This window comes from Bos grunniens, chromosome X, assembly GCF_055505025.1.
Source record: "Bos grunniens cultivar Pamir isolate PY7600 chromosome X, Bosgru_T2T1.0, whole genome shotgun sequence".
Classification (NCBI taxonomy): domain Eukaryota; kingdom Metazoa; phylum Chordata; class Mammalia; order Artiodactyla; family Bovidae; genus Bos; species Bos grunniens.
The window spans coordinates 83278791-83305586 of record NC_141194.1 but is presented as its reverse complement, the minus strand read 5'-3'; the positions used below and the strand labels follow the sequence as shown (position 1 = coordinate 83305586).

Below are 26796 nucleotides of genomic sequence, written 5' to 3'. Positions count from 1 at the left end.
TCAGAATGAAGTTTGGGCAGTTTTTAATTCACAATTTCTCAGGAAATCAACTAGCAGGAGCACACAGCTTCTTCAATCCCTCACTAACTTGTCTGTAGTCATCTGAATAGTTTCTGTTTTTCTCTTCTTCTTGTCCTCACTCTCTTACCACAAGGTGGGCTGAGGGGTGTGAGGAGAAGAAAAAAAGTCTCAGGGAGATTAGATGATATATTCTGTGTGTTCTTAGTTCCTCAGTTGTGTCCGACTCTTTGTGACCCCATGGACTGTAGCCCGCCAGACTCCTCTGTCCATGGGATTCTCCAGGCAAGAATACTAGAGTGGGTTGCCATAACTTCCTCCAAGAGATCTTCCCAACCCAGGGATGGAACCCAGGTCTTCCGCATCACAGCCAGATTCTTTATTGTCAAGCCACCAGGGAAGCCTGGATGATATACTGGGTTGGCTAAAAATTTTGTGTAGGTTTTTCCAAATGATGTTATGGAAAACCTGTACAAACTTTTTGGCTAATTCAATAAATTAAAAAAATGTAATGCTCTCCCAGTAGACACTAGTACTCTCCATTGTTATATGAGGATATGAGGAAGGTAAGCCTCATTGGAGTAGAACATAGGATGCATACATTATGATTGAGGAATAGCATGAAGAACAAAGTTGGGAACAGAATGCCCTGGTCTATGCAAGGTCAGAAGGAACAGCACAACTGTATGACTGACCACACACACCACACAAAGCAGCTCTAGAATCCACATCTTCTGGCTCTTTGTTGTTGTTGCTATTGTTTAGTCACTCAGTCGTGTCTGACTCTTTGTGACCCATGGGGCTGCAAAGAGTCGGACACGACTGAGCAAACAACACTTTCACTTATTCACTATATGTCATACAGTGTATCCTGGTTAAGGATGGAGGGACTGGAGTATTAAGTGTCTCTGCATTAGTATTAAGAGAAACACACTATGGAATAACTTCCTTGAGGATTCACTGGGCAATGCAAACTTCTCTGTGCCTGCAAAAATCTGGAGGCCTAGGCCAATGGGAACTTTGATGAAGTCAGTGAGAGGATTCTGGTTCCAGCTATCCAAGCCTTCTTTAGTAATTGGTGCTGATTTTTTAATGAATGAGAAGGCCTATCATACTTTCTTTTCTTTCACTCTGGGTGATTCCTGACATGCCACATTTATTAAGAGAAGCTTTGAGATAATTCTGTTTCTCATCAAGCCTTTTTGATTATCTTAAAACTTTATACACACAGGTACTTCTAAAAATTCAAACATACAGGGAAAATTGAGAAAGAGAACAGAGGAAAATCAAACTCCCATGATGGAAGAATGGAAAATAAGAGGGGGAGAAATACAGTTACCTCTCACACCAATTTTTTACTCTTAGATCATTTCTATTATCCTCTTTTAAATAAAGTCGGGTATACCTTGACAGCTAAGATAATGTAATTTTGCTGTCAGATTGCAAGTAAGAAGCAGAGTATTGCAGTAGGTCATAACTTCTGAGGCTCCTTCTGGGGTATTTTGGCTTCTGTGTTGTAGCTACAGGCCACCTCCTGGCCCAGGCTGTCTCCATGCTGAGCCGACCTACATGTAGGGCTCCAGTGACCACAGCAAGGGAGAGAACTTCTTAATATTAATATTAAGCTTCTTAATATTAGTCAGCTCTCACATTTAGTTTCTAAACCTTAAGTTGCTCAGAAATTAAAGAACATTTGTATCAGATAGCTTTCTAGTCAACTGATTCTTGATGCTCAGGACAAGACTAAAGGCAGAAGCCAAGTACACATTTGTCAACCATGGCCTGTGGGCCATGGGCATTTGAAATTTCCACCAAAATTATTTGTAGCCTATGAAGAGCACATTCAGAGGCCAATCCATAGGAAGTCCAGGTCTTCTCTGCTTCTCTCCAGATTGTCCATCAGTAGTTGTTACTTTATGTAGAGGTTGAAAGCACCTTTGACTTCAGTCAGTCAGTTCAGTTGCTCAGTCGTGTACGACTGTTTGCGACCCCATGAACCGCAGCACGCCAGGCCTCCCTGTCCATCACCAACTCCCGGAGTTCACCCAAACCCATGTCCATTGAGTCGGTGGTGCCATCTAACCATCTCATCCTCTGTCATTCCCTTCTCCTCCTGCCTTCAATCTTTCCCAACATCAGGGTCTTTTCCAATGAGCCAGCTCTTCGCATCAGGTGGCCAAAGTACTGGAGTTTCAGCTTCAACATCAGTCCTTCCAATGAACAGCCAGGACTGATCTCCTTTAGGATGGACTGGTTGGATCTCCTTGCAGTCCAAGGGACTCTCAAGAGTCTCCTCCAACACCACAGTTCAAAAGCATCAATTCTTCGGCACTCAGCTTTCTTTATAGTCCAACTCTCACATCCACACATGACTACTGGAAAAAGCATAGCCTTGACTAGATGGACCTTTGTTGACAAAGCAATGTCTCTGCTTTTGAATATGCCATCTAGGTTGGTCATAACTTTCCTTCCAAGGAGTGTCTTTTAATTTCATGGCTGCAATCACCATCTGCAGTGATTTTGGAGCCCCCAAAAATAAAGTCTGACACTGTTTCCACTGTTTCCCCATCTATTTCCCATGAAGTGATGGGACCAGATACCATGATCTTAGTTTTCTGAATGTTGGGGATTGTTAAAAAGATCTGATCCTTTGCGAATTGTGATGATGGTGACATTTTCCTTCAGTGCTTCTAATCTCTTTCTCTTATTGTTGTCCCCCCTTCTTCAGGTACACTTCTCTCACTTGCTTGATTCACCATGAAAACTTGATCTTAGTAAGGGATTGAACTCACAAGGAGTCATAAGTCACCTGCTAACAGCTTAAAACCTATTTGCATTTTAAGTGGGGACAAGGTCCCAAAGTGAGGCATTTAAGAACAATGGGAGGATGTCTCTGAATCCTCTGAGATTTTATGCTAAACTGTATGCGTGCACGGGCTTCCCAGGTATCACTAGTGGTAAAGAACCTGCCTGCCAATGCAGGAGATATAAGAGACGCAGGTTCTATTCTTCAGTTGGGAAGATCCCCTGGAGGAGGGCATGGAAACCCACTTCAGTGTTCTTACCTGGATAATCCCATGGACAGAGAAGCCTGGTGGGCTAAAGTCCATGGAATTGCAAAGAGTTGGTCATGACTGAAGTGACCCTAGCACATGCACACATGCATATTTGCTTCATAGGATTATCAAAACAATTCATGACTCAAAAAAGGTGCAGTCATAAGGTAAAGAAATGAAATGCAAATAGTGGAAATTGAAACTGTAGTTCTATGACTATCAACTCCATGAGAACAGAGACCACATCTTTCTTGCTCCCATTACCCACTGTATCCCCAGCATAGGATATATAGTAGTCTCTCAATAAGCATTTGTTAAATTCATTAATTTATCCATCCAGGAGATATTTATTGTTAAGTGAATGGATGAAAGAGTAAAAGCACCAGCTGGCATGAGGGAAGAGGTATTTTTTGGGCATTAGGCCCTTTCCATCACTCACATAGTTGATCGTCTGTTTGAGTTACCCAAGATGGAGTCTCCATGCTACTTACTGATGTTCCTGATGAACATCCAGTACAAGTGAGTCTGGGATGCAGAGAAGGAGCTCAGGCATCTGCCCTGTTGGGTTGACCTTTAGCACAGGATAAGGAAACTCACTTCCCTCATTTGTCCACTTCCCATTCCCACTTGAATCTTTGTCAGTCACCAAAATCATTACCAGGCAGCAGGTGGCATTGAAGGCTCAGTGTTTTGAAGCAAAGCACTCTCATCACCAGCAGATATGGGCTCTCAGACAAAACCATGCAAGGGCATGGATGCAGAATGACAGAGGAATCCATTTCTGTGTTAGACTACCAGAGGGAGGGCCAGGCCCAGGCAGGGCTAGCAGTCTGAAAAGTCAGCCTTTGGTGATCCCTGCAGCATTTCCCCGGAGAAGGCAATGGCACCCCACTCCAGTACTCATGCCTGGAAAATCCCATGGACGGAGGAGCCTGGTAGGCTGCAGTCCATGGGGTCGCGAAGAGTTGGACACGACTGAAGCGACTAAGCAGCAGCAGCAGCAGCAGCAGCAGCATGTGCCAAGAGAATGCTCCTCTCTCCCCAACTGCAGCTGGAGTGTGGATAGTCAGTCTATTTACTGCTGTGGATATAGTTTCAAGAGAATTTAAAGTATCCAAAAACTGTTTGAGAAGGAAAAGGGCTGAGAGATCCCAAGGCAGCATGTGTAAGTTGAATGAGGAGTTCTTGTCATGCAAATAAGCTTAGTAGCTCTGAACTTTTTACCCTCTGTGGGTGTGATGATTTTAGGTGGGTTGTGTGATTGTTTGGGGAGGCTGGGGATATTAGGGACAGAACTAACAAGAAACCAGAAGTTTGAAGTCTGGTGGGCAAAAAAAAAAAATAGGGAAAAGAAAGTGTGTGCGTGTGTGTGTGTGTTGGGGAGTTGGTGGTTACGGGATTTGACCTCAGGAAAACAGAATAAGTCACTTAGTCTCTGGAACCAAAGAATACTCCATAGAAGATCCCTCTGGTTAGAACCCATGGGAGTATCAGTGAGTCAGTGAACCAAGTGGAGAGGCAAAGCTGGGGGGAGTCTGACATTGGGTGGGATAGAGTGGAGGGTGTGCACCAGGGCCTGGGGGCTTGGGTTCATGCAGGAAAGGAGGTGTGTGGTGTCATTATCACTTTGGATCAGACAGACCTGCTGGTGCTCTTATGAAGGGTGTGCCCTTGGGCCAGTCACTTTAGCTTTGTGCCTCTGTTCCTCACCTATAAAATTGAATCAATAATAGTACCTTCCTCAGGTAGTTGTAGGGATTTAATGAGAAAATATACATGAAAAGTGCTTTGTATAGTGTCTGGCACATTATAAGTGCTCAATAAGTGGTAGTTTTATTATTTATTTATTTAAAAAATATTTATTTATTTGGCTGCCTGGAATCTTAGTTGCAGCACACTTCTCTCTAGTTGTGGTGTGTGGGCCTAGTTGCCCCGTGGCATGTGTGATCTTAGTTTCCCAACAGGAATCAAACCAGCATCCCCCGCATTGCAAGGCAGATTCACAACCATTGAACCACCAGGCAAGTCCCCAGTAGTTTTACTGATAGTAGTTATAATGATTGTTGTTGTTTAGTTGCTAAAGTCTTCACTTGCCACCCCATGGACTATAGCCTCCTAGGCTCCTCTGTCCATGGAATTTCCCAGGCAAGAGTACTGGAAAGGGTTGCCATTTCCTTTATGGGATCTTCCCGATCTAGGGATTGAACCCACATCTCCTGCATTGGCAGGCGGGTTCTTTACCACTGAGCCACCAGGGAAGTGCTGTATGATATTAAATAGAAAGTGCCTGGGATTTAATAAAGGCTTGTATCTATACCAGATACTCACTGTATTCTTATTTCTGATTTCTCTAAGCCTTAGGGAAATGAGAAAGACTTCAGCTTGAGACTAGAGGTGGAGGCCAGGCCACGGGCTTGTCCAGGTGAGGTAAGGCAGTTAACCCCAAGTGCTGTGCTAAGCCAAGTAGACAGCAACATGAGGACTCAGCATGGGGACGTGGGAAGCCACAAAAGCAGACCTCATCTTTAAAAACTATTTTTCTAAAGGCAGGCTCTAAACTTTGTCATCCAGCTTCTAGAGACATGACTTGTCAACATGCTTCCACTCCTTGAGGGAACATAGTCCCTGTTGGCACAGGGAGGACTTCCTTCCCATTTGAAGATATTTTCATGGGGAATAAGGATGAGAGGTAGAAAGGAGGCAAGCTTCTACACTCTTTACAGCACTGCCCCCACCCTCCAGTCAACACCAAGCCAATCCTTGCTGGTATGCCTGCTATTGAGCTTCCCAGGTTGCGCTAGTGGCAAAGAATCTGCCTGCCAAAGCAGGGGATGTAAGAGATGCGGGTTCGATCCCTGGGTCAGGAAGATCCCCTGGAGGAGGACATGGCAACCTGCTCCAGTGTTCTTGCCTGGAGAATCCCATGGACAGAGGAGCCTGGTGAGCTACAATCCATAGGGTTGCAAAGGGTCAGACACAGTGCCAGACACTGAAGCGACTTAGCACACACAGAACATGCCAGCTATTACTCTGCCAGTATGAAGTGAAAGCCACTCAGTTGTGTCTGACATTTTGCAACCCCATAGACTATAGAGTCCATGGAATTCTCCAGGCCAGAATACTGGAGTGGCTAGCCTTTCCCTTCTCCAGGGGACCTTCCTAACCCAGGGATTGAACCCAGGTCTCCCACATTGCAGATGAATTCTTTACCAGCTGAGCCACAAGGGAAGCCCTCAGGGATTGAGATCAAAAAGCTGTCCCCACTATTCTGTCTTTCCAAATTTGACCTCCAATGCTCAACTCAGTGTGTTCTTCCTAAATCAGCCTCACAACAACCCAATCAAATAGGTACTGGTTGGGAGGTAGCCAGAAAAACAGAAATCACTTTAAGCCTTTCAAACATAGGAGATTTAATACAGATTAGTCACAGGGGATGGAAGAGTCGAGAACCAAACAGGATGCACTGAGGCAACTCACGATTAGCAACAACAGGAAGCCCCTCTTATCCCTGGAGTTAGAGGGACAGCATGAAGACATGGTGAGTGGTGTTTCCAGAGCTTGGAGACTGGGTCTATCTGGTGGGAACTAGAGCCAAGATGGGGCTGCCTTGCAGAAGCTGGAGCCAAGGAGAGGGGGATGCCTGGTGGTAGCTGGAGCTACCAGAGGTGAGCCCTGTAGGAAACACAGCTGCTGCTGGAAGTGCCACAAAAAGTGGGTTGGACATGGGGAAGAAATATCCTAGCTTCTGTCTTCTTCCTTCCTTCCGGTTGGTCAATCCCACACAGAAGCAAATGGCAAAGGACTATGGGAAATGTAGTTCCCTGATACAGACCAACGCAGGAAATGAACAGGGAGTGGATCTGAGGGTAAGCAGCAGATGAAAAGCCTAATTATGCACCCCCATTTTACAGAGGAGTCAAATGAGGCAGAAAGAAGTTCAGTTACCCCAACTACACTAAGTGGCAAGAGTCCAGGTTTCAAATCCAGGCAGGCAGACTACTCCTGAGTCTATGCTCTCTGCAATCACTACTATTATATGCTCAGGGTAATAGCACTATTGTTATTTAACTCGTCAGACTTTTCCCTCTGGATTTAAAGCTCCCCAAAAGCAGCAGCAGCAGCAGCAGTAGCAGCAAAGGCATTTACTATGTCTTTACATCATTTATAGCATGTAGCCTTTGTGGATTTTTCAGAACCTTCCAGCAGATGTAGATTGTTGACCGAAATGGGATGATCAGCAGGTTTTCATAGGTTTGGGTGGTGGTGAGGTACTGTGAAAATGTCCTCTGCCATTCTGAATGTTTTCTTGTTAATTAAATGTAGCAATTTCTGATAAGATTCCAGACAATAGTTTAGCAACAGCAAAAAGTCTAAGCAGCAAGGAGAAAAATTGGTATCTAGATTGCTTGAGGGCATCTCAAAGGGAACAGACAGTTATAAAAATTTAACTCCAATGTTACAAAATTTCTACAACTTGAATTGAGCAGCTTCTTCACCTGGGAAGAGGATATACCATCCCTTAGGTGACTTGGCTGGCAGTGTTGCTGTTTTATTTGGTTTTATTAACAGTTCTTGGATACTAAGAGTACACAGTTATGTTGATGGAGTGTCATTTCTTGTGTCCATCATGACCACCCTTGTCTAAGCCACCAATAGCTCTTATGTGGCCAATGCAATGGTCTCATAATTTGTCTCTGTCCCTGTACCATTCCATCTCTTCTCAATCAGCCACAGCAATCTCATTAAAATGCCAGTTAGATCACAATGTTGTTGTTCAGTCACTAAGTTGTGTCTGACTCTTTGTGACCCCATAGACTGCAGGATGCCAGGTTTCCTTGTCCTTCACTATCTCTCAGAGCTTGCTCAAATTCATGTTCATTGAGTTGGTGATGCTATCCAACCATCTCATCCTGTGTTGCCCACTTCTCCTCCTGTCCTCAATCTTTCCCAGCATCAGGGTCTTTTCCAATGAGTCAGCTCTTCATGTCAGGTGGCCAAAGCACTGGAGCCTCAGAATCAGTCCTTCCAATGAATTTTCAGGACTGATTTCCTTTAGGATTGATTGGTTTGGTCTCCTTGCAGTCCAAGGGAGTTTCAAGCATCTTCTCCAGCACCACAATTCAAAAGCAGCAGTTCTTTGGCGCTCAGCCTTCTTTATGGTCCAACTCCCATCATGTACCTCCTCTGTTTAAAACCCTCCCACAGCTCCCCATTTCACTCAGAGAAGAATCCAAAGTCTTCACAAAGGTTTATCAGGCCCTACTTGATCTATCCTTCACCTCCATGACTTCATCTCCAACTTGTCTCCCCTTTATGTACTCCACTCCCGTCACATTGGCCTTCCCAAGGCTGAAATCAAGGTGTCAGCATAGCTCAGCTGTTATCTGGAGACTCTGGAGACGAATCTGTCTCAAGTTCGTTTATGTTGTTGGCAGAATTTATTTCCTTGTGGTATGAGGACTGTGATCCCCTTGTCCATGCAGGCTGTCAAGTGGGGGCCATACTCATCTCCTAAACACCACCCATATTTTTTACTACATGGTTCCCTCCATCTTCAAGCCAGCAATGACACACCAAATCCTCCATGTACTTCAAACCTCTGACATTCTTTTTTGCATTTAAAAGACTCATGAGATTAGATTAGGCCCACCTGGATACTCTTCCTGTGTGGTAACCTTAATTATATCTGCAAAACCCCTTTTGCCATGTAATGCAATGTAATCACAGGTGTGCTATCTCATCATAGTCATGGTCCTAATGATTAGGGTGGGAAATCTTGAGGCGGCATTTTAGCCTTGTGCCCCCCCACAATAATCAGCTGTTTGAGAAACTAACCAATCAGAATATATGCCAACAATAGCCCCGGAGCAGGGATGTGGAGAATACCTGCTGCTCCAGGTGTTACCCTTTACTTGCAGGATTGTTGAGTGGCCTGGAGGCATCCTAGAGACAATAGCCGGAGCTGTAGCTATTTACCAACTGGTATGAAAATTCTTTAATCTTTTTACAAGTGGGGATAGCATATCCGTGCCTAACAGTTGTTTATCTGCTACATAGTGTGTGAAGTCCTGCCTTCTTTTCTGAGCTCAGAGTCTGAGGTTGGTCTCAGATGATCAGGGGAAGGTGGGGACACTGCCTGCCTTTGCATACTTCCATGGTGTGCAGTGGCCCCTTCCACCCTTACCTGCTGTTTCTGTGCCACCACATTTGTTTTTCTGTTTTTTTGTGTTTTTTTTGTTTTTTTCTGATGAATGTCTCCATTTGCATGGCTGTCTTATGCAGTGGGAGAGTTCATCCATCATCTAAGCCTCCAAGCACTGCCACTCCAAGGCAGATAACCAATCCCATGTGTACGGCCTCTCCCCAGGAGATGTGGCTCAGTGAGGCAAGTGCTGTGGACTTGCTCTCACCATTAGCCTGCACACTTCACAGCAGCCAAAGAAACCCAGGCTTCTTATTAACTTGCCAAGCGAAGCTTGGTCACAGCACATCATGAGCCTCATGTTTTGTGAGGACCCATCTCAGGCAACAGATATGACCCCTGTGGGTGAGTTGTGGTAGGAAGAGGGCCTAAGTTAAATGACTTTGGTGGGACTGGTCTGTTTCTCCCACCTAATATTTTTATATGGGTGAATTTGATGAAAAAGTTATCAAGGACAGCTTCACTTGATGGAATCGTGAGTATACATATCAGGCACAGCAGTGACAAGGTGGGTGTGTTGAAGGAAGTGTCACAGAGGAAAACGAGCGGCTCAAGGAGAGAGAAGAATAAAGAGAGGAAAGTAAATCACTGCTGACTGCAAACAACACTAGTAATAATAATATACAACATGGCCAGCTTCACTTGCTGATGTTGGCTGAGACCACAGAGCACAGCTGTGGTGTGCTGTGGTGCTCATATGTCACGGATTGACAGTGAATCTGTGTCAACAACTGAGTGTCTACTTAGACTAAGTCAGCCTATGCTTCCTTGTTTTTTTTTTTTTTTGGCTGTGCTGAGTCTTCATTGCTGCAAGCAGACTTCTTTCTCTAGTTGTGGCAAGTGGGGGCTACTCTTCGTTGCAGTGTACGGACTTATTGCAGTGGCTTCTCTTGTGGAGCATGGGCTCTAGGGTTCATGGGCTTCAGTAGTTGTGACTCACCAGCTCTAGGGCATAAGCTCAGTAATTGTGGTGCATGGGCTTAGTTGCCTCGCGGCATGTGGGATCTTCCCAAATCAGGGATTGAACCCATGTCCCCTGTATTGGTAGGTGGATTCTTAACTGCTGGACAACCAGGAAAGCCCTGTGCCACCTTTTGAAGTAGGAGAGATTTGTCTTCAGTGGCTTCCTTTCTTGTAAACCTTCCCCCCATGTCTAGGCCTTTCTAAAGACTGCATTCATGGCTGAAGTAGAGATGTGGCAAGTGGAATCAAATCTACTTGCTAGTCTTTACCATGTAAACAGAACCAGATATCTTTGGAATCAGATCCCATTGGAGCCAGTTCCAAATGGTAAAGACACATTTACAGAGGATCTCAAAGCAGCAGGTAGTATTCAGGATGGTTCACTATGACTTTAGATGTGTGAGATGGTATAGACCCTATTAAGGACATCTCCCTGCAAGCCCCACCCCCAGCTTTCTCTCAAGCTGAGGCATTTTCTCCAGGTGCAGCAGTAGGCGGCATTGAAACACAACTTACTACCAGCAGCTGCTGACAAGAGAGCTGAAGTTGAAGATTTCTACCCATCCTAGCAAAATGTCACCAAACTCAGTGGAAAACATCACAGCCCTGCATTAGGTGACAAGAAAATATCTCCCTTTTTCTCTGCCATTAGGAGCAATCAGCTGCAAGATGCCCAGGGAGAAAATGACAAATGCCTCAGCACAAATATTGCCATCTTTGGTAGGGGTAGGGGGTTTGGATATTAGGCATAGTGGTGGAAAAATAAACCCTTGAGATTCTATATGCCTTTCTCCCTTATAGAGACAGGTTAGGAGTGAGCATAGAGTGTTTCAGAGTTGTTGGTCTAGTTGGGTTTGGAGGGGAGAGAGAGAGAAAACAAACTATTTCGTTTCAAAAGCAACAGATGGAGAGAATTTCAAGCTAGAAAGGACCTTGAGAGCTGTTCATCTATAGACACTCAGACTCATAGAATATCAGAGCTGGCAAGGATATTAAAGACCATTGAGTCAGACATGCAAATGGCCAACAGGTACATACAAAGTTGCTCAACATCATTCTTCATCAGGGAAATATAAATCAAGACCAACAGTGAGATATCACCTCATAACAGTTAGGATGGCTATTATAAAAATACAAATAACAAGTAGTGGTGAGGGAATGGAGAAAATGGAACCCTGGTGTTCAGTTGATGGGAATGTACATTGTTATAGCCACTATGGAAAACAGCATGGAGTTTCCTCAAAAAGTTAGAAGTAGAAGTACCATATGATCTGGAAATTTCACTTCTGTGTATTTATCTGAAGGAAATGAAATCACTATCTTGAAGGAATATCTGCACCTCCATGTTCACTGCAACATTATTCACTATAGCTAAGATATGGAAACAACCTAAGTGTCCATTGATGTTGTTATTTAGTTGCTAAGTCATATCTGACTCTTTTGCGACCCCATGGACTGTAGCCCACCAAGCTCCTCTGTCCATGGGATTTCCCAGGCAAGAAGACTGGAGTGGGTTGCCATTTCCTTCTCCAGGGGGGCTTCCTGACCATGGGGATCAAACCCACATCTCCTGTACTGGCAGGTATATTCTTTATCATCCATTAATATGTGGATGAATAAAGAAAATGTGGTATTTATGTATACAACTGAACATCCAAATTCATTGATATCTAACTAAACAGGACCTCAAGTAGCCACAATTTCTTTGCTAACACTCGCATTTTTGGAAATCATAAGAAAATAAGCTAAAGTTAGATATTTATTTTGACATCAAAAACCAAGACAGGGCTTGCACTGATCCCATATCCTATACCTTCACCATTTTTAGTTTAGAGTAATAAACACTACTGATCCAAATGATAATATGATGGTCAAAAAAAGATTCAGCCATAGAACTCTATTTCAGAGTATCTTACAGTGGACTGTAGTCACTCATATATTTTTGATAAAAAAAAAAAAATACCACCCTCTGAGAAAGTTGTCCTTGGCAATAAATAGACTGTTCAGTTTTGGGAGAAAGATGTCTACAGTGAAGATGAAGATAAGGCCCTCCCTCCTGCCTGAGAAATGGATCAGTTCAATCAACCCTAGAGATTAGTGAGGGGACATGTTATAGCCAAACTGCTCATACCTCCTGAGCTTTTCTTACCAAGGCAAGAAAATGGATTCAGAGATTTAAACATAGTTTTAACAGGTAACCAGAAACTCTTATTCACTAGAGTTTTACTAGTGTAAAGAGTTTTCACTTAGTAATCTTCTACATTACTAAGATTCAAAGGACTAACAATCCAAACTGAGTTGCCTTAGAAATAAATAATTCAATCTAATAACTAGAAAAGCTAGTGTAAAATAACTAAGGCAGATGGACTCTTTCCTTGAGTTTCCAATGGGCTCCAGCCCACTGTGACCACTCCTGAAACCAAGGTACCCACCCACCTACCCGTCGCCTTGTAGAGCAAAGTGACTTACAGCAATAAGTTGGTAGGAGTTGTTCATCATGGCGATCAGCATGTTCAGCAGCACTACCAGGGAGATGACATTGTATGTCCCAAACATGGTCGCTCCCACAAACTCTGTGAACTCATGTCTGGCTTTCACATTGGTGACATAGAGATTTAAAAGGCCGAATACAGACCAGAAGAGGGACTGAAGGGTTTCAAAGAGCCTAAAAGAGATCAAAGAGAAGGTTAGTTCTCGAGGAGGAGCAAGAAAAAAGCAAAAACGTGCTTAATTAGTTAATTAATAAGGAGGTTGCATCCCAGCAGGTAGACTGATGGTCTCACGTATTTTGGTCTCTTCTCCACCACAATCCACCCAAGTCTGTTTGCTCCCACTTCTATGTCTTATGCCTTGCCCTTCCACCTGGAATATCATCTCCTTCTTCTCAATCTACACAGAACCTTTAATTTTCCAAGACTTATTTCAAGCACTACTTCCTCCACCAAACTTTCTCCTTTATCTTCAGACCATGTGACTTACCACCTTTCTAATTACATAGAGGCAGGAGTGCAATGGCTAAGAATATGGTACTTGGGTTAGACTTTCCTGGGTTAAAAACAGCTCTGACACTTGTCAGCTAAGTGAACATGAGCAACTTAAACCATTTCTGATACTTCTTTTGTGGTTCCCACAGGGCCCAGAATGGTGCTAAGCTCAGTAGAGTAGCTTAAGGATTCTTGAATAAAAATTTATATGCATTGTTTTTAATGATATATTAGCTAACAATTACTGAGAATTTACTATAAAAGCATTTCTGTTGTGTTAGTCGCTCAGTTGTATCTGACTCTTTGCAACCCATGGACTGTAGCCTGCCAAGCTCCTCTGTCCATGGAATTCTTCAGGCAAGAATACTGGAATGTGTAGCCATTCTATTCTCCAGGGGATCTTCCTGACCCAGGGATCAAACTGGGGTCTCCTGCATTGCAGGCGGATTCTTTACCATCTGATCCACCAGGGAAGAACCATAAAAGCAACTAGACATTTTACATATATTAACATTATGATTCCTATAAGACTGATATTGTTACTGCTGAGGAAAGAGAGGTTCAGAGATTGAATAATTTGACCAAGCTATAAGTGCTGAGCCATAATTCAAATCCAGGTACTTCTGACCTCCCCAAACCACTGCATTATTCTATATTGGATAGCTTCATAAATTACGGTTTCTTCTCATAGTCTCCACATCCAAATATTAATATGTAACTTTTGCAAGGATATGTTTTGGGGGTCCACATTTTCTTTTGCATCATATTCAGAAATTTGTGCATATAGCAATACAAAGTAGCCAGCTCCCAGGCGGGCACTAACCAATCATTTCTCCAGTACACGAAAGAGGCAGAGAAGTCAAGAAATACGACTTTGAGGATGAATGTAACTTTTCAATTCTTGAAAGGCTCAAAATGTGTTGTTTTTATAGCCCAGTGTATTTTGAGCAGCTTAGAGACAGGTTCTTGGGTTCATTTGGGGGTTATACGTGGGCAATGTCTTAAAGATTTCCTCTGTCTGGGAGTGCTCACCCCCCATCTCTGCATGGTTGTCTCTTTGTCATCACTGAGGTCTCAGCTCAATCATCACTTCCTTAGACAGATTCCCCGGTGTCACTCTACCTAAAGTAGGCCCACCAGTTACTCTCTACCCTGTTGTCTTGTTTCAGGTTTTTGGTAGTATTTAAAACTCTCTAAAATTATATTATTAAGTAAATTCTGTTTCTATGTTGATTTTCTATTCATCTCCACTAGAAAGTAAGCTCTATGAGAAAAGAGACAGGCATACAGCTACTATGTACCTGGCATATAATAGGCTTCCCATGTGGTGCTATTGATAAGGAACCTGTCTGCCAATGCAGGGGATGTAAGAGATGTGGGTTTAATCCCTGGGTCAAGAAGATCCCCTAGAGTAGGGCATGGCAATCCACTCCAGTATTCTTGCTGAGAAAATCCCACGGACAGAGGAGCCTGGCAAGCTACAGTCCATGGGATTGCAAAGAGTCAAACACGACTCTGCAGCACTATATTTGTTGAATACATGATTGAAGACATATTAATAATACAACTACTGTTATAACTAGATTAAGGTTTAGAAGACTCCAAACCTGTTGATAATTGCATGTTCAGTAGGCAAGGGTTTCACAGCGAGGGTTAGTTCATTTTGATGAAGCTTGTGCTCTGCACTGGCCTGATTCTCAGGTGACCTCCTTTGGGACATGCATGTGGCCCTTTGCCATCTGTTAAATGGCTCTTTTCTAATCATAGTGGATAGCTCCCACTATCCTTTCAGCATCATATTACTTGAGAGCTAGCCAAGAAGGAAGAAATCTTTTTTTTGTTTGATGAAAGTAAGTGCCAGATGGTGAAACATTTAAAAATCAACAGTAAGATGAGAGTCTGGACTTCAGGGGCCAGAGAACAAGAATAAGAATATGGCAAGTCAGACCTATTACAGGATCTGAATTTTCAGGAGTCAGGGCCAGGCAATACAATGTATCACATAGCCAGACAGAGTGTCAGAAATGGAAAAGATGTGGGGTGCAGGAATCTGGTTCTGCTATGAAAGCCTATCTAGGACCTAGCAGTGTCCATTAGAAGTCAGGGCAGGCAGGAGGCCAGAAATGGCATAAGAAGCTAGCCTAGCAACTGGATAACAAAAGCCAAGGAATATAGGGCTTAGAAAAACAGGAACAGCTGCAGCAAATAGGAATGACACCGAAGAACCAGAATCTCTGGAAGTCGAGTGTCCTTGAATATAGAAAGCATTCACAAAGTGTTTGTTGATTGCATGACTGACAACAAGGCCACAAGCAGGGCAAATATGTCATCAATATGCTGGCAAAGTCTTAATTCATTGGTTGCTTCTCCAGAATGGATGATGTTACTCTCCTCCACCCCCAAGCCCCATAACAATTAAAATTGTAATGGTTAATGCTTAAGTGGAAAGTTTACTACTAGCCATTCCAATGACTTATACAAAGATTCCTAAAAGTGAAAGTACAGGCATTTAAAATCTATCCTAAACTGTGGTGATATCCTAGTCAGGGAGACCCTAGAGGTATGATTGTATAACAGATAAGGAAAGGGGACAAGATTGTTCCTCAGGTTTTGGTGGTTGTTAGTGAAAATGCCCTTGACATGGGGCACAAAATGTCATGATACAATCTGGCCATCAGGAAAATATGTCTTATTGAAAGGCATGCCCAGGTGAAATGGGTGATTGACATTTGGGGTAGAAAAGAACATTCCAGTTAGAGATCTATCTATAGGAAGCTCCATGGCTTCTAGACTCAATTGAATTCATGACCTAGGGGATCATTATGTGGTGGTCAGGTCCATAACACAATCATCACAGGGATGGAAAGACTTGTTGATCAAACCCCAGAATCCTAAATGCCAAAGGAATACTATTTTAACAGGGAAAACAGTGAGTCCATTTTCATTTAGCAGAGAGTCAACTAGTATACAGAACTTACTGACTCAACAAGGGGCACAAAGTGAAGATACAGAGATTCAAGAAGACTTGGTATTAACTGCTTTCAAAACAAATCCCTACCAGCTAGTTAAGACGGGATTTGTGTATGTTGGGAGCCATCCATAAATATTAATAGATCATGAAGCAAAGAGAGACTTGGTAGAATAGATAAGAACTATGGTCCTCATGACAGTTGCTGAAAGTCTCATCTTTGAGATGAGTTCATCTTTCTAAAGGTAGAAGGAGTGTAAAGATTGACCCCTCTGCATTTCACTCTGACCAGTGAAGAAGTGGAGGATGTATTGGAAAAGAACGGCTCCTTGGGAAAAAGCAGTGCCAAGTTGTGCTGATAACCCACAGGGAGCAAAGGCGTAGTCATCTTTTGGTCATCCCTACCCATTTTGCAGTTCACTGGACTTGGCAATTTCTTATTTCAACCTGCCTTTGACAAGTTTCTGACTCTGGTTGGAATGCTCCCACCATGCTCCCAACCTGTAGCCTCCACTTCCGTCCTGTCTTCTTCTCTACCCAACTCTTGTTTGACCTGCCAGCCTCAGCTAAAGCCCCAGCTCTTCTAGAGGCCTCCCCTGATTCCTTTCCTACAAGGTAGGGTCAGATGCTCCTCTTTTGTTCTCCCATAGCAGCCTAGCCTTACTACATAGACACACATATCATACTGTAGAGACAGGAGGGGGGAGTGGCTAAGAGCAAACTTTAAAACTTCTGTATGTATTAATTGGGCTTCCCTGGTGACTCAGTGGTAAAAACCCACCTATCCATACAGAAGATGTGGGCTTCAATCCCTAGGTTGGGAAGATTCCCTGAAGAAGGAAATAGCAACCCCCTCCAGTATTCTTGCCTGGAAACTCCCACGGACAGAGGAGCCTGCTGGGCTACAGTCCATGGGGGTTGCAAAAGAGTTGGACACAACTTAGCCACTAAACAAACATGTTAACTATAAAATTTGGTAAAGGCACATGACAAACATATTAACTATAAAATTTGGTAAAGTCACATGGCTTCTTTAAATTTCAAGTTTCCTCATCTCTAAAATGGCCAGTGGTAAGATAAGTACTAACTGCTAACATTTATTGTGCTCTGTGTGCCAGGCACTGTGCTAAAGGCTTCTCATGCATTGTAATATTTGATTCTCAAAATAATTCTATGAAGTAGCTACTATTTATTCTTTTTTTTTTTTTCAGATAAGAAATTGATGCACAAAGTGGTCACACGGGCAGAAAGTGGCAGAGGTAGTATTTGTACCCAGCTCTTTTGACTCTGGAGTCAAAACATTTAACCACCTTTTTCTATCATGTAAGGTTCTGCATGTAATGCACTTGGCACAGTGCTTGGCATAGCAAAAGCATTAAAAATGTAGCTATTCTAATTGTTTATTTGTGTTCTCTGTTAGACTATATGCTTCTGGATGATAAGGATGCCATTTACTCAGTATTATCATTGCCTGGCAGGTAGGAGTTGCTGAATAAATGTTAGGTAAATCTGTAAAAGATTATAGAAGCACATAAGTAAGGAAAGGATGAATGAGTGGCACGCCATCTTGTGATAACAGTAGAAAGGTTATGAATTGAATTTAGGAGAAAATTTGAAGATACTCAATAAGGACCTTTAAAACCTTATCGGAACAACAACCACAAAAGAGCCTTTGATGGGGACTGAGTTTGCATCCAAATAAATAAGAAGGGAATATATGCGCTGAATTTGGGTAAAGAAATCACCAATGATTAAGTAGGAACAGCTACAAATGAATGATGATGATCTGCATGGGGGTCCTAAGTGACCTGCTAGGTAATGGCTCTGGCCTCTTTAGCTTTACATGTATCCATGATTATTGCAACTTTATACAACTAATTTTACATAACTTTACAAACTCAGTCTTACACCCACACCCTTGGATAAAAGCACAACCTGGAACTTATATGCCTGGATTAAAGTTCTGATTCCACCACTGCGACCTGTATGACTGGGCACAGTCTGATTAACTTCCTTGTACCCTAATTTCTTGATCTGTAAAATGGATAATCATAGTAGTGCCTACCTCACAGCACTATGAGGATTGTGAGGATTAAATGAATTAATTCATATCAAGCTCATTTTGTAATAGTGCCTGGACACAGCATTCAGTAACAACCTTCCACCTAAATACAACCTTGTTGTTTCATGTTTCTTTATTGTCTTCATAGATTATCATTCATTTTCACATCTAGTTACAACTATGTTAGTTGCAATCATAGTGGACATAATTTTTATGTCTTTAAAAACCACACATTTCATAAATGTAATTTTAAGAGCCACCCAGTATTCTACCCAGAAAATACAAGCCTGAATGACAGTTTTATCAATGCTTTGGATGAGAATAGGTGGCAAGCTTCTTAGATCTTCAGAAGACACAAGATTGGGAAGAATAACTAATTGGATGACATAAATAAGATTCAGAAAGATTTCAATGGCTTGGAGCAAGGGGCTAGAACTAACAAGATGAAGTTTAATAGGGATCAATATAGAGGTTTGTTCTCTGGCCAAGTGCCCACGTACAGGATGAGAAGGGAGGAGAAAGGCCAAGGGTTGTCACTGACAGCAAGTTCAAAGTGGATCAGCAGAGTGACAGAACTGGCCAGATACTTCAGCCATGCGAGGGAGGGCAGAAGGAAAAGTGAATCTTCTAGAATTAAAGATAGGGTTGCTAGTAGAATTCATTCTTTCACTCAGTTGTTCAATGGGCATGTTGAACTCCTTCATGTCTTAGGCCCCTCTGTGGTAGGAGAAAGACCTGTAAAGTGGGAGTCTCAGTCTGGTGGGTGAGAGAGGCAACAAACAACTAAAATATAGTATTTATTACATTATTATTATTCAGTTCAGTTCAGTCGCTCAGTTGTGTCTGACTCTTTGCGACCCCATGAACTGCAGCACGCCAGGCCTCCCTGTCCATCACCAACTCCCAGAGTCCACCCAAACCCATGTCCATCGAGTCAGTGATGCCATCCAACCATCTCATCCTCTGTTGTCCCCTTCTCCTTCTGCCCTCATCTTTCCAAGCATCAGGGTCTTTTCAAATGAGTCAGCTCTTCACATCAGGTGGCCAAAGTATTGGAGTCTCAGCTTCAACATCAGTTCTTCCAATGAACACCCAGGACTGATCTCCTTTAGGATGGACTGGTTGGATCTCTTTGCAGTCCAAGGGACTCTCAAGAGTCTTCTCCAACACCACAGTTCAAAAGCATCTTTGTTCTTTGATGCTCAGCTTTCTTTATAGTCCAACTCTCACATCCATACATGACCACTGGAAAAATTATTATATTACTATTACCTTTATTATTATAAGTTACCTTTTAAAATGGAGATGTCCTTAGAATGCCATGAGAAACACAGAAGGAGCATGTAACTGAGAGTGGGGTCGAAATGGGTAAGAACAGGTTTAAAAGAGCAGGTCAGGCTTTGACAGACACTTGAAGGGGCAGGGAGAGTTGTCCAGGCTGGCCAGGCAGGGATGGACATTCCAGGCAAAGAGGATGGTGTGTGAAGTACACAGGACTGTAGAACTAAGATGCTCTCCTGAAGTTGGGAAGAGCAAGATGTTGACTATGGAGGAGAGGAATGAAAGGCTGGAGAGGTGGGATTCCAGGGCCCTGTGCACTATAGGAAAGAGGTGAATTTTACACTGGAGAGGATACTGATACCAGGCGGGCAAGAGACCAGAGGGTAACGAGATAAGGCTGGCACTTAGAGACTTCTGTGTAGCAGGTGGGAAATTGTTTGAGGGGACATAAGACTAGAGGCAGGGAGACCAATTAACTGTGTAGCAGTTTGGGGGAGAGATGATGTAGGCCTGAAAGAAGACAGTATTTTGTGTGTGTGTGTGTATGTGTGTGTGTGTGTGTGTGTGTGTGTGTATGTCTATACAGAGAATGGATTGAAGAGATATTTAGGAAGTAGACAAAGCTGAGTGTGAGACAGGATGTGTTGCTTGAGAGAGACAGGAAGAGTCCTAGATGACTCCTAGGAGTCTATCTAGTATCCTTTAATGAGATGAGGAGTTAAAAGGGAGATGGGTTTGGTGTGAGGACATAGAGCTAAGGAATTTATTTGTGAACGTTGTGTTTGAGAGGCCTGTGGAACAGTGTGGAACAGCCAGGTGTGTTCATGAGGCATCCAGAGTTGAGGGCCAGGACCTCACAAGGACAAGAGGACCACCAAGTCAGCTTCTTGCCACTTCTGCCCTGTTTCTCTCCCAAGTCCCATGCCCTCAGAGGGTACCTTCCCAATTGCTCTCAACAGTGGATGAAGGCCAAGTACCCCCAGTATTCAATACTGAACTCAAACCACCAACTGTACTGTCAGGCAGTTGTCACCAAGGACAACCAGGTCCCCCTAAATTGTGCACCCAGGAAAGTCCTTTTCTTTTTTAAGCCAAAGAATAACAATAACATCTCTAGAGAATCAGAAGGAAAAGGGTAACAACAAGCAGATGCCATAGTTTACATCAGGTCTGTTCACAGGCTCCCTTTTCCCCTTCTCTAAAAATGGAGTCTTTCTGACAGTCTAAGAAGCATATATTTTAGCAGTTATTATAAATGCCTGAGTTGAGGCATTTAAAGGAAAACAGAAGTCAGAGCTCTGTGGAGGAAAAAAACCAACACCTAGAAGAGAAGTTGAGGTAACATTACTGCTGCTTTGGTCCCAGCATGACAATGCTTCTTCATGCCTGACACCCAAGATATAATTTTGTGTATGACAGGTGTCCATTCTTGTCAATCATCCCTGCTGGGCAAGTGATGGGAGCAAAATCTCAGTTGGCAACAGGGGTGTTAATAATCACTACTGACTTGTAAGGAGACATTTCATAAACTTCCTCAGCAGAGTTCCTATGAGAGGGTGATTGGCAGGGACCTAGCCTCCTGGAATGTGCCTTGCATTCACGTGTGCAATTCTGTTGAAAGCTTTGATGGGAACAGATACCATCTTCTGGTGCTCAAGCCACTATAAAAGTGTTCTTTGTATTGAAAACAGGGTGATGTGAGTTGTATCTCTAGAGTAATGCAGGAGAGGAAGCAGTTCCTAGTCAAGAGGCACTATAGAGGTGATCAGTTGCCTTTGTCCACTCTTGGTTGGCTTCACCAAAATGGCACTATCTGTTTGTCATCCCATTTTGGCTTCTTTTTTCCTTTCACATAAGTCTGGTTTCCCCATCCAAGATTTTGCCCTGAGTTCTGGGAGGAGAAGCAGGGAGTGTGGCCTAGTGGAGGGGATGGGTGCTGGAAAATGGGTGACAGGACAAGCCAAAATTTTCCAGACTTCGTTCACTGGAACAGCATGTTGGTAAATAGATTTGGGAAAATCCCTCTCTTTACTGTAGATTCACAATGGAAAGTCTCTGAGAAGCCCTGCAGTGGCTTAAGCCCTTCTTAAGTTTGTCCTAGGGGCTTCCCTGGTGGCTCAGAAGGTAAAAAAATCTGCCTGCAATGTGGGAGACCTGGGTTTGATCCCTGGGTTGGGAAGATGCCCTGGAGAAGGGAATGGCAACCCACTCTAGTATTCTTGCCTGGGGAATTCCATGGACAGAGGAGCCTGGTGGGCTACAGTCCATGGGATCACAAAGAATCAACACAAATGAGCAACCAACACTTTCTCTTTTCACTTAAATTTTTCCTAGCATTTCCAAACCTCATGTAATCAGAAATCTTGCTTTCATGTCTATTCAATCCCCATGAATGTGAATGGTTATTTGTCATTCATTTTAGGAAATGTTGCTAGAGATCAATAATAAGCGTTGGCTACATAGCATTGTTTTTTCCCTTTCTCTATTGGTACAACTTGGGGCCAAGCAGAAACCTTTTTCTCCCCTTGGCCTCTGTTATTTAACACATTTCTAGAATGTCTGAGTCCATTGATCTGCTCTAGTTTATAGAGTTAAGGAGGAAAATTGTATCTTAACTTAATAACTAGGAATCCCTCCTGACCTTGGGGTCATGACTATGATTACCAGATGACTGGCACTCTCCAGAACAGGGGCTAGAGAGAGACAAGGTGTAGGACGCTGAGTCTGGCGTAAGCACAGGACTGCTCCTAGAAACTAACACGTTTCCTGACATATGCTTATTTTCTTTCTCTTGTCTGCTTCCCCTAACAGTGATTTGTCAGAAAATAAAAGCCATTCTGGAGGCTTAAAGGTCCTAGAGAAGCAGGTGTTGAGTTTATAAAGAAAAGGCACAGGGGTTCCATATTGGAGGCAGTGGACTGGTGGACAGTCTTCTGGGTCCCGAGTGGGAATAGGAGATATTTCCAATCACTGCTTGGTGCCTTGGTACATCTGAAACCTTAAAGTAACCCCAGAAGTTGAGCTGACTCTCATCTTACTCTTTGCCTGTCTCCTCTCCATCTAGGAATTAAAAATTCACCATCCACCTGCCCTTTTAGTTACTAATATTTTCTCTCCCCAAACCCCATGTTTCCATGAGCCAGGGCTGTTTGAGCAAATCCCGTTTCTCTGACACCACCTAAGGGGTTCTTAACTCAATTCCCATCTCACTTCCCATCTGTGGGAATGAGGAGATATTTTTCCCTCATACTACCAATTCTTCGACACCAGTTGGGTGTCCTACAAGCCAGCTCATTCAGTTATGACACTCCTGGGGAATAACATCAGATTCCATGGATTAAGAGCCCAGTCCCACAAGACTGCTCCCCTTCCAGTTTTCCCAGATGTCCCTCATTCTTCTGACCGGCTGGCTCTAGGTAGAGCTCCCCACAATCCTTTCCTTGGGTTTGATTAATTTGCTAGAGTGCCTGACAAAACTCAGAGAAACATTGAAATGACTAGATTACTGGTCTATTATAAAAAGATACAACTCAGAAACAGCCACATAGAATATGCATAGGGCAAGGTATGGGGGCCAGGCTTCCCTGAGTTCTCTGATCACCCACACTCCCCAAATTTCCACATACTCACCAACCTGGAGGCTCTCTGAACCCTGTCCTTTTGGTTTTTATGGAGGGTTCATTACACAGTTGTGTGAAGTTGCTTCAGTTGTGTCCGACTCTTTGTGACCCCATGGATCATAGCCCGCCAGGCTCATCTGTCCATGGGATTCTTCAGGCAAGAATATTGTTGTCATGCCCTCCTCCAGGGGATCTTTACAACCCAGCGATTGAACCCACATCTCTTACATCTCCTGTATTAGCAGGTAGCTTCTTTACCACTAGTGCCACCTGGGAAGCCCCCATTACACAGTCACAATTGATTATATCATTAGCCATCGGTGTGTGCATGCATGCTAAGTCACTTCAGTCATGTCTGAATCTTTGTGACCCTATGGACTGTAACTTGCCAGGATTCTGTGACCTCCAGGCAAGAATGCAGGAGTAGGTTGCCATGCTCTCCTCTAAGGGATCTTTCCAACCCAGGGATCTAATCTGCAACTCCTGTACTTAGCCATTGGTGATTGAAATCAATTTCCAGTCCTTCTACCCTCCCTGAAAGGAAGGTTGAGGGGTGAGATTCAAAGTTCCAACCCTCTAATCATATGGGGATAACCGGCCCCCATCCTAGGTGAGGTCCAAAAGTCACTTTGTTAACACAACCAAAGACACCTTTGTGGTTCTCATCACTTAGGAAATACCAAGGGTGTTAGAAGTTCTGTTCCAGAAATGGGGACAAAGAACAAATACGTATTTCTTATTGTAAATCACAGTATCACAAGATACATTCAGGTAATTTTGCACCCTTCCTTTTTCTTTGTTCTTGATTCAGAACAGTTACATTAGCTTCAGTAATTACTTGTTGAGAGGTATAGCCTTGCTCTTTCATTTCCTTGGTTAGCGGTGCTTTTTTGAGTGAGGGATTATTTACTCCCTTCCCATAACCTTCCTTTACAACCTTCCTTTCTCGGGGCTTCCCTGGTGACTGAGATGCCAAAGAATCTGCCTGCAGTGCGGAAGCCCCAGCCAGATCTCCTGCAGAGGACATGGCAGCCCATTCCAGTATTCTTGCCTAGAGAATTCCACAGACAGAGGAGCCTGGCGGGCTACAGTTCATGGGGGTCACAAAGAGTCAGACCCAACTAAGTGACTAACACTTTTATTTTCATGAATTCCTTTAAAAATATGAGATATGACCAAAATAATTCGGAAGTTACTCTTTAGATGAGTTCCTGGGAGCCCATGTGTGTTTGTCTCTTTCCTCCCTCACCTAACTCTACTTCCTCTCCTAGTCTCCTAGAGTGATCAATAAGTGAGCTCTGCGTGCACTGTCAAGGGACAGTGGCAAAGATATGGACTGAAAATAGGGCAAAGAAAGAGAAAGCAGACAAAAGGCAGAAGAGGAGAGGGGGGAGTCTTACGTGGAGAAGGCATTGTTCTGTTTCTCGCATCTGATCCCCTTGCAGTTGTTGGGCTCATCGATTGCTCTGGTCTCATAATAAAAGTAAAGCTGGTTCAATCCATTGGCAAAAGCCAGCAGTACCAGGCAGTAGATAAAGAGGAATTTGAGGATATCGAGCAACATGCGCCCCAAAGAGATCTGCAGAGGCCCTAAGTGGGAGTTGGCTGTGAACAGGGATATGAGACGCAACGAACTTAAAATGTTGGATATCGCAAAGAGAGCTTCTGCAATCAGAGTCGGGTGCCACATTTCCCATTCTTCCCTTGGACGGGAACCATTATACTGAAAGAAATAACAAGTGCAAAACATGAGAGGTACAGCGAGCATTTAGAAAACTTTCCCCTCTTTCCTCCCTTCTGCACCCAAATAAAAACATCAAAGTAAGCATCAAGCATTCATTTATACAACAGGCCCCTGTGACTGGCACTACTGGTCTTTTTTCCCCCCACCCAATCAATACATAATGCTAATAACACTCTTCCTTCCACTCCTATCCAAATATATACTCAGCGCATAGATGTAGAAACATGAATTTCAGAGCAATCATCTGGAGTAACAATCTATGGTTTATTAACAGACATTTTCGAAGTGTGAGTTGACCAGATTGTTGGGGAGTGCCCTAGAACAGAGCCACAGGTGTGCCCAAGGTTGTGGGGCCAAAGTACTCTGTTTTCTAATGAAATTGCAAACCAGCTTTGCTGCCCAAGTCCCTGTTTTGTGCTGAGCACCACGCACAGCTTGCAGTTACTGAAGGACATGGGGTAGGTTCAGCCTCCTCAGTGTGCAGTGTTCACCTTGACTTCCCTGCTGATTGCAGTTTGGGGCTGATTGAGCATCCTTAGAAGGTCATTACTCAGAGTTTTCTGCTGATAGTCTTTTCTCCCATGTGATTACAAATGGCATGTCAGCCTCCAAGGCAATGAATTTAGTGCTGCTCACCAAGTGGTGTATGGATGTATTTTATTGTTGCTTTGATAGTCTTACAAGTTGGAATGTTCCTTTAGCACAAACGATGGACCAGGGGGTTGAACGAGGAGGAGGAGCCAGGATTTCTGGGGTTGGCTGCCCATGTTCCAGTCTTTCCTGAGCTTTCAGCTCCTAGAACATTGGAAGTCACCTTATGGAGAGTTGGCGTCGTTGTGAGACTGAGCTCCAGTTTAGCCTTTGTCACTTAAAACTGCCCCTCTTTCTCTCATTTCACCAGAAAATGAGGATAATATCTACTCCTACCCACTGCACATGTCTGATTATGTACCCATATGTGAAAGTCTGTGTACTCCATAAGGAGAGATGTTATGGAAATACAAGAAATTGCTTTTTACCTTCCCCAAGACAGAAGTAGATTTGCCTTGAATACAATCTGAAGCGTATTGCTTTGAACGCTCATCTAAACATCACAATTTCTCAGGACTAAATGTAAACAAGTTTCCTGAGAAAATGTTGCTTCGGGGGCCAAATTATATTGTTAGCATTTCTAAAATGTGCCTCACTTCCAACAACTGAGGAAACTGGTGTTATTAAAATCATTTGTGTGTATCCAATATTCCCCACTGTCAGAGGAGTTTGGAGGAAACTTGCCACATGTGTGCTTCTATTTCAAATAGACTTGAGATGGCCAATTGGTTTTATACACTTTTGGCCAAATCTTGTCTCTCTCCATTTTTGTTTCCAAAGGAAATATTTGCTGCATAGTTGTGAGAGGTGGACATTGTTATGCCTGTTTTACAAGTGGAGGAACTGAAATCCAGAGAGGCAGAGGGAGCTGCTTAAGGTCACACAGCAACTTGGTAGCGGAGCCAGGACTAAAACTCAGGCCTCTAAACACTCAGTATAGCACTCTTTCTATGAAATGTTACTTCTATAATAGTTGATATCACAGTGCATTTATTAGATAGGCCTTTACTTATTTGGAGTTCTATGTGAATGATGCAGATTCTTTGTTGACAACAAAACAGACCTACATTTTAAAACTAGGGATTATCAACTGGAACATGCATAGCTCACCATTTAGGGTTTTCTCACTCCACAGTCACACCCATAACCACAGGGAAGTCTACTGTCCATGAGTTTGGATTGCAGAACAGTCACAAGTGTGAAAGATGATTCTCATGGAAAATCTATGCTTTGTGTATGTGTTTTTAGAAAAAAATACTATAGAATATGATAGCAGAGAGTAAACTTGGAGCTCATTTAGCATAGAG

General features: G+C 43.3%; 1 protein-coding gene across 1 annotated transcript in view; it reads right to left on the bottom strand.

The window, feature by feature from the left end:
- Positions 1 to 26796, bottom strand: part of TRPC5 (transient receptor potential cation channel subfamily C member 5) — a 338386-nt gene that overhangs the window by 22048 nt on the left and 289542 nt on the right. Inside the window, exons 6-7 of the mRNA XM_086388018.1 lie at positions 24555 to 24877; positions 12709 to 12904 (exon numbers count right to left, since the gene is read on the bottom strand). Coding sequence (XP_086244144.1) covers positions 12709 to 12904; positions 24555 to 24877 — 519 coding nt within the window. The remainder of the gene's footprint in view (positions 1 to 12708; positions 12905 to 24554; positions 24878 to 26796) is intronic.